Source organism: Nelusetta ayraudi, unplaced genomic scaffold (genome assembly GCF_046127955.1).
Source record: "Nelusetta ayraudi isolate G7.1 ecotype Tasmania unplaced genomic scaffold, CSIRO-AGI_Nayr_v1 ptg000057l, whole genome shotgun sequence".
Lineage (NCBI taxonomy): Eukaryota > Metazoa > Chordata > Actinopteri > Tetraodontiformes > Monacanthidae > Nelusetta > Nelusetta ayraudi.
In genome coordinates, this window is record NW_027466107.1 from 1480483 (window position 1) to 1491249 (window position 10767).

At 45.3% G+C, this 10767-nt stretch overlaps 3 protein-coding genes across 3 annotated transcripts; 1 reads left to right on the forward strand and 2 right to left on the reverse strand.

Moving 5' to 3' along the window:
* Positions 1 to 442: 442 nt before the first annotated feature.
* On the reverse strand, positions 443 to 2840 carry LOC142896728 (frizzled-2-like). Its single transcript, XM_076038601.1, has one exon. The coding sequence runs from the start codon at positions 2629 to 2631 to the stop codon at positions 994 to 996; it is 1638 nt and encodes a 545-aa protein (XP_075894716.1). The 5' UTR covers positions 2632 to 2840; the 3' UTR covers positions 443 to 993.
* A 2772-nt stretch (positions 2841 to 5612) lies between these two features.
* moto (minamoto) lies at positions 5613 to 7215 on the forward strand. Its single transcript, XM_076038602.1, has 4 exons — positions 5613 to 6344; positions 6493 to 6612; positions 6760 to 6934; positions 7031 to 7215. Exons 1-4 carry the CDS (start codon positions 5877 to 5879, stop codon positions 7213 to 7215), a joined length of 948 nt encoding a protein of 315 aa, XP_075894717.1. The 5' UTR covers positions 5613 to 5876.
* Positions 7216 to 8105: 890 nt separating this feature from the next.
* On the reverse strand, positions 8106 to 10540 carry ccdc43 (coiled-coil domain containing 43). The gene is made up of 5 exons (XM_076038603.1): positions 10334 to 10540; positions 9743 to 9836; positions 8973 to 9108; positions 8785 to 8840; positions 8106 to 8641 (listed from the first exon to the last, which is right to left on the reverse strand). Exons 1-5 carry the CDS (start codon positions 10505 to 10507, stop codon positions 8454 to 8456), a joined length of 648 nt encoding a protein of 215 aa, XP_075894718.1. The 5' UTR covers positions 10508 to 10540; the 3' UTR covers positions 8106 to 8453.
* Between the last annotated feature and the right edge of the window lie 227 nt (positions 10541 to 10767).

Genomic DNA, 10767 nt, shown 5'->3' on the forward strand with positions numbered 1-10767 from the left:
ACCAGCTTCTCAGAATGTTCTGACATCATGTCATCTAGCCGGAGAGGTGTGTCTGATTTCGTCAAAACAGGCTGCTTCACCAGATGACTGGTGTGAGGGCTAATTTCCAATAAGAATTCCAATAATCTTTCGCTGTTGCCTGCAAGTCTGAGGCAACAGATGTTCAGAGGTGACTCAAACCTCAACTCCCCCACTTGGAAAAACAACGCGGCTGCACTTTTATCAGAGAAAATACCTTGTGAAAACGAGATTTATGAAGAACACTGACAAGCAAGTGAAGGAAAAGTGAAGCCAAAAGCTGGTTAGCTTGACTCCGCCCATTTAGAATGTTGACTCTTATATCAAGCAACTGATTTATAGCCACTCCATCTGCCCAATTTCAGCACATGATTCTGGTTAAAGAGTCACTGCAAAATGAAAAATTGGATGTCTCCCAACAACCTGAAATGTGGACATTCTTTTAATTCATCAGAAAAGCAAATAATATCAAGCAATTCATTAAAAAAAGAAAGCAGCGTTACTAGGTGGACAGCATAATGAATGGTTACAGTGCAGCAGGAGGAAAAAGCGGGATGACTTTTGTTAAATACAAATATATATATATATAAATCCATGTTTTTACAAACGCTATTTACAATTTTCATCAGCGAAACGTTTACACAGCGGATGAATGGCTCTCTATGTTCTCGGCTGCGGGATGGCGGCTCCCTTTTGAGTTTATGGGGGGGCTTTAAAGAGTCAAAGAGGTGGGGAGGAGAGCGCTTCAGCACATGGTGTTCAAAGTCCCGCTGCTTGTTTGTTCAGACACTCAGGTTCAGTCCCTGTTTATCCAGCTTGACCTTTTGTCAGAATCCGACCCCTCAGGTTTGGCACGTGTGATTTAAAAGCCTGAGGTACTAAAATGTGGCAAGAACCCCCCCCCCCCCCCCCACCCACCCGAGTAAAAAACAAAAACAAAAAAAGACGAAACAGTCCCAATGGCGTTCAGATGCTCTACACGGCCGTTTCCCCGTTTTTACCGTTTGTCAGTCGCGTGTAGAACTTGTGCCATGAGTGCAGAGTCTTCCCAGACCAGATCCAGAAGCCCGAGGTGATGCCCACGATCAGCGTCATCAGGTACTTTATCATGTACACGGTGAAGTCCGGGGACATGCGGGGCCGACTCTGCATGGGGCAGGGGATGGCCAGGGAGCGGCAGTTGTGGCTGACCCAGCTGCGCTCCCAGTGGCTGCGGAAGGCCTGCTCGTAGAAGAAGCAGGCGATGACGATGGTGGCCGGCACGGTGTAGAGCACGCTGAACACCCCGATCCGCACCATCAGCCGCTCCAGCTTCTCCGTCTTGGTGCCGTCGTGCTTCATGATGGTGCGGATGCGGAAGAGCGACACGAAGCCGGCCAGCAGGAAGGAGGTGCCGATGAAGAGGTAGATGAAGAGGGGCGCCAGCACGAAGCCCCTCATGGGGTCCAGGTTGCTGAGGCTGACGAAGCACACGCCGCTCAGCACGTCGCCCTCGATCTGGCCCATGGCCAGGATGCTGATGGTCTTGATGGCCGGCACCGCCCAGGCCGCCAGGTGGAAGTACTGGGAGTTGGCCTCGATGGCCTCGTGGCCCCACTTCATGCCCGCCGCCAGGAACCACGTGAGGGAGAGGATGACCCACCAGATGGAGCTGGCCATGCTGAAGAAGTAGAGCATCATGAAGAGGATGGTGCAGCCCTCCTTCTTGGTGCCTTGGACGATGGTCTTGTAGGCCTCCGGGCTGAAGCTCTCGTTGCAGACCACGCCGTCCCCCAGGAAGTAGCCGGCGATGTAGGCGATGGAGACCATGGTGTAGCAGCCCGACAGGAAGATGATGGGCCTCTCAGGGTACCTGAAGCGCTGCATGTCCACCAAGTAGGTGGTGACGGTGAAGAGCGTGGAGGCACAGCAGAGCACGGACCAGACGAGGATCCAGATGCGGGAGAAGTGGATCTCCCTGTCGGTGAAGAACATGCTGCCGCCCCTCCTGGAGGGCTCGCACGGGGCCGCGCAATCCTTCTCCTCCAGGAACTTGTAGTTGAGATAGGTGGGGATCTTCAGAACCGAGGGGCAACGGAACGGCAGCTCGTGCGTGTGCGCCGTGGAGAGGCCGTGCGTGTCGGCGCCGGGCAGCACGGGCGGCACGGTGGCGGCCGACGACTCGTTCTGTCCCACGCAGAGGTTCCCGTCGCCCATCACGGGGAAGTTCTCGCAGCGCAGCCGCTCGGGCCACTGGAAGCCGAACTTGTTCATGAGCGCCTCGCAGCCCAGCTTGGCCCGGTCGCAGAGGGACCTGCACGGCGGGATGGCCTTCTCCAGCACGGTGCACACGGGCGCGTACATGGAGCAGAGGAAGAACTTGAGGTCCGGCGAGCACTGCACCTTCACCAGGGGGTAGAACTGGTGCACCTCCAGCCCCGCGTCCTCCTGGTTGTAGTGGCCCATCAGGTTGGGCATGATGGTCTTGTTGTAGGCTATGTCCGTGCACAGCGGGATCGAGATCGGCTGGCAATAACCATGTTCCGGGACGACGATCCCATTGTCCCCTTGGTGCTGGCTCGATGCGAGCAGTGGCAGCAGGAGCGCAACAGCCCACGTCTTGCAAAAAGTCATCCTCGCGAGTTTCCGAAAAAGGCTGACTTTGGACCAAGGAAGAGGGAAAAAAGTACTCGAGGCGAAATTTATGTTCTGTGTGTCATCGGTCCTGCGAAGAGTTCTCGAGGAGTTTGGCCCTTGCGTAGGTGAAAAATAATGACAGTGTGCTCCCGATAGCAACAGAGTTGTGGTCTCTCCGCTCCGGAGAAAAACTTCAGGATGACTTTTTTTTCTTCCTTCTTTCCACCAGCCCAGATTTATTCCCGTTGTCAAGGCAGCTGTAAAACACACCCAACTTCCGGTTATAGTTTTCCAAAATAAAGTCGTCACTGACGGAAACTGGCTTGTTTTTTGTCTAGCTGCTTCAGAGACCAATTGGTCACCAGCGAAACACAAATCACGGCAAATGGTTATCGATGACACTTAATTATGAACATAACAGAAGATAAATGTTTTAACATGTAGACGTAAAGTGAGACATTTGGTTCCAACGGTTTGGTTTGGTTTGAACAGATGGCATGCTTTTACTTTGAAAGTATTTTGAGTCATTCGCCCTCGTATTATTGCACAGGGAACTACACACATCTGGATTGTATAACCCAAACAGACTTAAACGGAGAGAGGTAACCATACCCACAAAGCACTCGTCTGCGTTCCAATTTATATTGAAATTTGATCCATCTATCTGTCAATCTGAAAAGCATTCAAAAAATGTATGCGCAAAGTAATTATGCCTAGAAGCCAATAAAGTGGCCATGGCTGTCAAAAGTAAAGACAATTTACAGACGGTTATTTATACGCATTCATTCAGAAAAGGAAAATGAGAACGAAGAATACGTCAATAACAATGAAATAAGGGTTATAAGCTCTAAACCTTACATTGCACAGTCATAAATTATAACTGTGCAATGTGAGAGCCGGACCACTTGTTGCCATGCCTTCCGAGCTCCTTGCCTAATGTTAATTGGAGCAAAATTAGGCTCGGCCTCAGCCAATGAGGATTGAGATGGCGTGGGCCGAGTTAAACTCCAGTCTGAGTGACAGGAGCTTGACAAGTGCACGAGCGAACAGCCTCGTTGAATTTGATTATCCATCGCCCCAAGAAACACGGCGGCAAAACTCCGTCAAAGGGATTGAATGAGGTAGATTCACTTTTTGTTGGCGGCGGAAACTTGTTGTCGTGACGGTGGGCGAAATGTGAAGTTGCTACCACCGTTTTCTCCGAACTAGCCAAGGCACCGTAAAGTTAGCCAGCGTAATTGTTGAAGTTGCTAGGTGGTGTAAAAAAAAAAAAAAAAAAAAAAAGTGCACTCCCTGTACTAACAAGCAAAACTTTTGGGAAAAAAGTGATCAGGGATCGTCAGTGAACGCATTTTGAATGACAATCGTTTTTTGTGTTTTCCCAGATAAGAAAGAGAGAGACGGCGAGAGCTGTGTGGCCAAGTAGGCCGAACTGATTGAAGAGAGAAGATGGCGTCTGGCGGCCTCCCGAGCCTCTCCGTGAGCGACGACAATCCACCATTTTATACGCACCAATTTCAGGTAGGATTCGATTATCAGAAGGACGTATTACGCAGACGTTAAACGTACATATTTCACGAGAAGCGATTTTCACCGTTACACGAAAACAGATCGTTCAGAACACATTGTACCTTGACGTTGTATTTATATAATAAACTAATACCGTCACCTCGATTTGTGTAACTAGTATATCACGTTATTGTAATGATCATATGATAGTTTTATGAATCTTTCATATTAGTTTACTTCATGTTGGGAACAATTCTAACATTGTAAAGTCAGACTTTACAATACTACAAATTCTGTAGTTGGTTGAGTTAAAATTCCCTGTGCCTGTTGTCTGTCTGCAGGAAGAGACAGCATCCCACGTGTCTTGGTCTCACGATGCCCATTATGATCCCCACAGCCTTTTCAGTTCCGCCCAAAGCAGCGCCAGGAGCTGGTAATCAATTTTAGATTTGTTTTTGGTGAGATTGTAATTGTTTGTTTGTGCGCTCTCTGAGGCGTGCTTAAGAGGATTGATGAGAATCCGCCTGCTTGTCCATCTAGTCAGAATGATCTCGCGGCGTTGGATTTTTTCTTTTCTTCCTGTTACTTAAAGGTGCTGGATGACTTTCTGTAGTCGAAATAAAAAGTTTTTATTTATACAGTGAAATATAATATGGAGAAAAATAATAAATATATACATACATTGTAATTAAGACCATGTCTTCTGAATTTGTAGGTATCCCACAGAACAGACTCAGCCTGATATGCAGGGTTTGGTCTTGAATGATATGGATGGAGGAGACTCACACTACGATTACAGTCTCTGGTATGTTTAGGTGTAATGTTTTCGAGTCCTGGTTATTGGTGTTGGTACAATTGTGTTGCGAAAGATTCAGTAATGTGATGCTGTATTAGAAGAGCCAAAATGAAGATATTCTTTCAGCTGTATACATGCATTTAAAGACATTACAAACTCTTCTTTTAGGTCTCTTCTGACACGTAGCTCCATCTGGTCTCCATTAGGGGAAGAGAAGCTACAGAATTTTCAACCAGATGCTAAAACACAACAAAACCCCACTTTTCTTCCGAGCCAAGCTTCATGTCTGACACAAGGACAGGCAATAGGCAAAAATGTGAACAATTTTTACCAACACTACAGTGACACCAGTGCCAGGCAACTACATCCTCCAAATCTGCCCTTACCAAACAAAGGAAGTGGCTACCTGCCTCAGGCGCAGTGGAATAAATATAGCAGTACTTCAGCTCTGGACAGTGCAGGGAACATCCAGCACTTGAATAAGTTACCTGTCATCAGTGAAGTCTTTTTACCTCAAAGTGAAATGACCGCACCCTCTTTTGGGCCTCATTATGATGACCAGCACATCCAAAACAGTGCAGAGCCTCCCCGTTATGAACCATATTCACCTCAGGCCATCAACCAAATAGTAAACAGTTTTCAGTCACTGATGACCGCTGATCATGAACACTTGGGAAAAAATAGAGCAGCGAGGAGCAAAATACCAAAGTGCACCACTAGTGGTAGTGCGAGTCTGCCACACACACAACACTTCCAGCAGACGCAGTTCTACTCTGGCTCTGGCAGTCTCCAAAACCGACAACAAAAAATTCCGTTGGCCACAAAGAGCACCGTGCTCCCTGTGAACGTGAGGGCAAACCATCATTATAGGCAGCATCCACAGCAGGGCCAGAGCAGGAACAAACCGCAGCCGGCGAAGGAGAAAAGGAGGACGCACATGTCTGGTTCCCAGGGAGACGGTTATTCTACCAGGAGTGCATCTAACTTTCACATGAGGGGGGGTGAAAGTAAGAGGTACCCACCACCAAACAGCCTGCACCCTCAGACATATGCAGGGGATAATGGCAGAGTGAAAGGTTTGGGTACTCAGCAGCTTGGCCCTCCAGGGTTTCATGCGAACGACCCCGCAAGGCATTCTGCTGTGAACTTTTCCAACTTCATCTCCAGATCCAAAACACCTCACGGAGGTAGTTTTACTGGACTGGAAGCCAGCAATACGATGGTAGCCAATGAGGTTGTAGGTTTAGGGCCAGTTCAGAGTGACACAGTCACCCACCCAAGAGATGCCAATCTTAACGGCGGCGCCTCAACCACTGCGATGAACGAAACGCCCGTGGCGCAAATTCATCTCTACCTGGAAGATTGTCACAGCCAGTGGAAGCTCTTAGAGATGGAGACGGAGATGGTAAGCCTCACTGTCATCCCTGATTAAGCTGCAGAATCTGTCAAATGTCAGAAATGTCAGAAATAGCCTCATCATCAGCGAGTAATAACAGACATGTTTTTTTGTTGTTGCTGTTGCCATTTTCATTTTCACACTGGATTTGTTGTAGACTGAAGCCGTCCTTGGAAAGAGTCTTTTTGGGAAAGAGACGACGTCAGTGGCCAAATCCCTACCGGAACAATGCAGCGTCGACCAGCTCCTTGTCAATCTCACCAATACACAAGAAAAAGTGAGACCAATAATGCATTATACTGCCACCTAGAGATGACATTGCACACTGCAGTCTGTCTTTGTTTTACGTGGCAGTATTGGACATTGTGCTCAGAGGGATGAAGTGAGGCTAAATCCACCAGTTGAATTGGTTGTTGTTTTGTAGGTGTCCAGCCTTCTGGATAAGATTGAGGGTCTCAGCGTTTCTCTGCACATCAACATCCGCACAGCGCTGAAGAGGCATCACATGGCCGTTAGCATGACTCAGGCCAGGCGCAAAGAAGGAATTACTAACATGATGCGACGCCATCAGCTGGCAGCTCCGCACACGGAGTGCAGAGGTGAGTCACTTTGCGAGCACAGATGTATGTTTTTTTTTTAATTTTTTTTAATTTCTTTTGAACTTGACTGATGCTGATGTCCGTCTGCTTCTGAAGACACCCTGCTGCTCGCCATCGCACTCAAGGACCTGGCTGCTTCCACGCGGAAACTGCGGACAGCCCTGTGGTGCGCTCTGCAGATGGCTCTCCCAAAACCCGTTCACAGACTTGATGAAAAGGGAGAAAGTGAAGACGCAACTGCACATCCTCTCCCAACAATGAATATGTATTTTACACTATGAATTAGCAGTCAGAAAGCACACGATTAAGTTAAGTAAGGAGATGCATAAAATAGGACTTTCCTCCAGACTTCAGCGATGTACTCTCCAGGCCTGTTCCATTCCTCTTGTATTTTAAGGTATTATTTATGAGGAACATTTTAGTGATAATTGCCCCCCCCTCTCCATTTTACCTATTTATTAAAATGAAAAAAATTAAACCAAACCAGTCTAATCATTAAAGTACTGATTTACTTCAGCTTGCTTTTCTGTAATCACAAAAAATCTTAAAACATGATTAATTGAATTATATTGAAAACATTGAAGCTTTTGAAAAAGGTCATTGTTTTAAATTGTTTCAGTTTGTCTTATCATATTATTTTTTTGAATCAGTGACATTAAAACATACAAAAACACAGTGGCGATTGAAGACCACTGTGAAAGAACCCCTATAATTTATTATATTTAGATGCAAAATTCTAAAAACATTTGAGTAAAGTCAGATTTCTTTGTCGTTTTGTAAGTTTGACATGTAGAATGTCATGATGTTCAGAGTTTAAATGTTTGATTCTTTTAAACTTGCTTTTCATTGTTATTTTGTCAGAAAACAGTTCATTTGTCTTAATATTTCTGAGTGATGCAAAAAATATGAATCAACAAGTTGACGATATCCTGTTATGTTCCAAAACTGTTTTTCTTGTTTCCTGTTCTAACTGGCATATAATAATCCATCAATAAAAAACAATCACTATTTCTCAGTGTTTTTTTTTTTTTTTTAATTAATTTAAAAAGTCAGCAATAAACATTCATATTTTGTTGTACAGTAATATTTGAGGTATAATTTAGTAACTTCTCCTTGGATTTGGATTCTCAGACAAAATACTGTGGAACTGTGCAGAGCCATGAGACCTTCGCAACTTTTACAAAGGAAGATTTAATGGAAAAAGATTTGCCATTCCTCCGACCCCGCAATGTTTTTCAAACAAAATCGATCATTGTCAATCAACAGTTCCAATCAGAATTGGTTTTAGCAAAGTCATTGCCCAATAATTCAAAACCTGAATTTGAGTCCTCCACCGAACTTTGCAGAACTTTGTTCTATAAACATGAATTCATGTGATGTAAATAATAAAGATGTGATAAAGGCATGATATTATTTGTAAGGTGCCAATGGGCTTAGCTACAATCATGAAAAGAGTGTTTAATCATCATGTTTTGTAGCAAAATATTGTCACCTAAAAAGTCTTCCCATCTCCTCGGTCTTATCTTTTGCGTTCCCCTTTTTGCGTGCGCTTTTTCTCCTTGTCCTTCCTCTCTTGTTTGGACACTTTGTCCTTCTCCCGCTGCATCTTGTCCATCTCCTTCTTTTTCTGGGAATCTTCCCGAGCCTGGACCCGCTTCTGCTTCTGCCTGTTGAACACCTCTTCAACGTTGGTGTTCTTGAAAAGAGCTAGGACGTGAAGTGAAGGACAAACAGACGGAAATAAAAAGGACCCATCTACAATGCTTTAAGTGCCTCTGCATTGGATGCGATTTAAAAAAAAAAAAAAAAAAAAAAAAAAAAAAAGAAATCACACAGAATTAGAAGGATACAGTTTTCACTTCCAATCATGTGGGCCCCACTTGTTGGCTCCTCCTCTTCTTCTTCTGTGCGTTTAGTCAAGGACGAGGTCAACACCACACGTGGATCACAACTAAACATTCATTCACAAGACAGTAGACCGCACGGCAAAACACGACTGGGTAAAACAACGACACGACAGCTGCAAACTCAAGGATATTCCTCTCCATCCGTTATGTTGGCGTACTGAGCGAGGAGAGCTTCTTTCCTTTTCTTGGACTCTTCGGACACCTCCTTAGACTTTACCACTATTTGAGCTTGCTTTTCTATCATGCTGGCGATGGCCTGGACCTCGGCTGCAGTGCGAAAATGCAAAACAAAACAATGACCTTCAGTTCCTTGACTTGCAGTAAAAGTTCATTATTTATTTATCAATATTATGCTTGCGGTGTCTACACAAGTATGTGTTTTAGCCACAAACGTCACTGAGTGCACAAGCCTGTGTGATGATATGCACAGGGTAAACAATCTCTTTCCAGTAATAAAAGGGGAACAATCTGAAAAAACAACACTTTCTGGTATAAACATTTTTTCATACCACAAAAAGAAAACTTTCTGCAGTTTCAGGAACTGTTTTGCTTTACTCTTCCAGGAAATCACTCCTCGAGATAAAACTGTCACGCACTCTGCTCCAAAACTCAGAAATAAACAATTTCACAATGTGTGTGTGTGTGTGTGTTTGTGAGTGATGCAAGACTCGTGGCAAACTGTCTTTTTTTTTTGTTTAATCTAGACTGAAGCCAGCTGATGTCACTTCTGCAATTTATTTTGGGGGTTTCAGTGACAGTGCCCACACTGTACAACCGTGCAGTGCGTTTCACCACAAACTAATTATTTTCAGCAAGTGATAGCAAATCTTGTGAAAGGAAAAGAGGATTGTAAAAAGACAAAAAAAAAAAGACAAAAAAAAAAAGATAAGTGATAAAATACCATCGTCACTGTCTCTTTTGGCTTTTGATTGGCTGATGTAGTCCGTCCACTGTTTGATGATCTGTTTGCAGACATCCTCCACAGCCACCTCGTCCTGCACAGAACGGAAAGACAGGGTCAATAGCCGAAGACAACTTGACAGCGACACGCCCTGTACTGACGATGTGGCCTCTTTACAGGTCAACGGTTATTTCCTGGCACGCACGCTACCGGTTGAAACATAAATGGCGCACACGATGTTTACAAACGAGCAGCGCGGTGCCTGTCTACGCCATCGTTCTGCTGTCTCTGGGAGACAACAACTGCTCAAGCCCAAAACATTCGATTCGACCTTACTTGCCGCCTGCGTCATTTACACCACGCACCCACACCAAAAACTTTGAACATCCTCACTAATATTGCGAACGACAACAGACGTGAGCACACACTCCTCGTTAAGGTTTTGGTAACCATATTTTCCATATAAGCAGAGAGCTATCATTAGCACACCCACTTCGTGCCGCCCATGCTCACTGGGCAACCAGCGGCTCAGCGGAGTGAGACCGCCGCCGCCTTGGTGGCAGAGGGGAACATGCCGTTGTGTTTAATCACCAGAAATGCAGATAAAATCCCCTGAAGCGCGTCTTCTTTCTCTTCGTCAGTCTCTTCCTCTTGTAGGACCCCTAAAATGTACGCCCCGTACACCTCACGGTCCACTTCCAACGAGTCCAGACGATCATTTAACCAGCTTTCAAACTCCCCGGCGTCTGCCACGGGCGCAGCCATCTTGGCCCCTTTGGGTCCTTCGCTGGGCCACTGCTGTCCTTTGTTAATGCCTGTAAGAAAATCCCTCCAATTCCGAATTTGTTTGACAAAGATGTCTGCATTTGGGTACTCTTGAATTTGTTTGTAGTTCTAATAAATATGAAGGTGGATTTTGTGGATGTCTGAACTAATCTTAACTAACTGAACTAATCGCATTTATGTACTTATTTCTAAAAACGTATTGTTGTATCTTTTTTTTTTTTTTTTTTAAATCACACTTT

Coding starts and splice junctions, on each gene's coding strand:
- LOC142896728 (XM_076038601.1), bottom strand. CDS start 2,631: ATGACTTTTTGCAAGACGTGGGCTGTTGCGCTCCTGCTGCCACTGCTC.
- moto (XM_076038602.1), top strand. CDS start 5,877: ATGTCTGGTTCCCAGGGAGACGGTTATTCTACCAGGAGTGCATCTAAC. Junction 6,613..6,759: donor TCACCAATACACAAGAAAAA/GTGAGACCAATA, acceptor GTTGTTTTGTAG/GTGTCCAGCCTTCTGGATAA. Junction 6,935..7,030: donor TCCGCACACGGAGTGCAGAG/GTGAGTCACTTT, acceptor CTGCTTCTGAAG/ACACCCTGCTGCTCGCCATC.
- ccdc43 (XM_076038603.1), bottom strand. CDS start 10,507: ATGGCTGCGCCCGTGGCAGACGCCGGGGAGTTTGAAAGCTGGTTAAAT. Junction 8,841..8,972: donor AACATAACGGATGGAGAGGA/ATATCCTTGAGT, acceptor GACTAAACGCAC/AGAAGAAGAAGAGGAGGAGC. Junction 8,642..8,784: donor CATGATTGGAAGTGAAAACT/GTATCCTTCTAA, acceptor TTCACGTCCTAG/CTCTTTTCAAGAACACCAAC.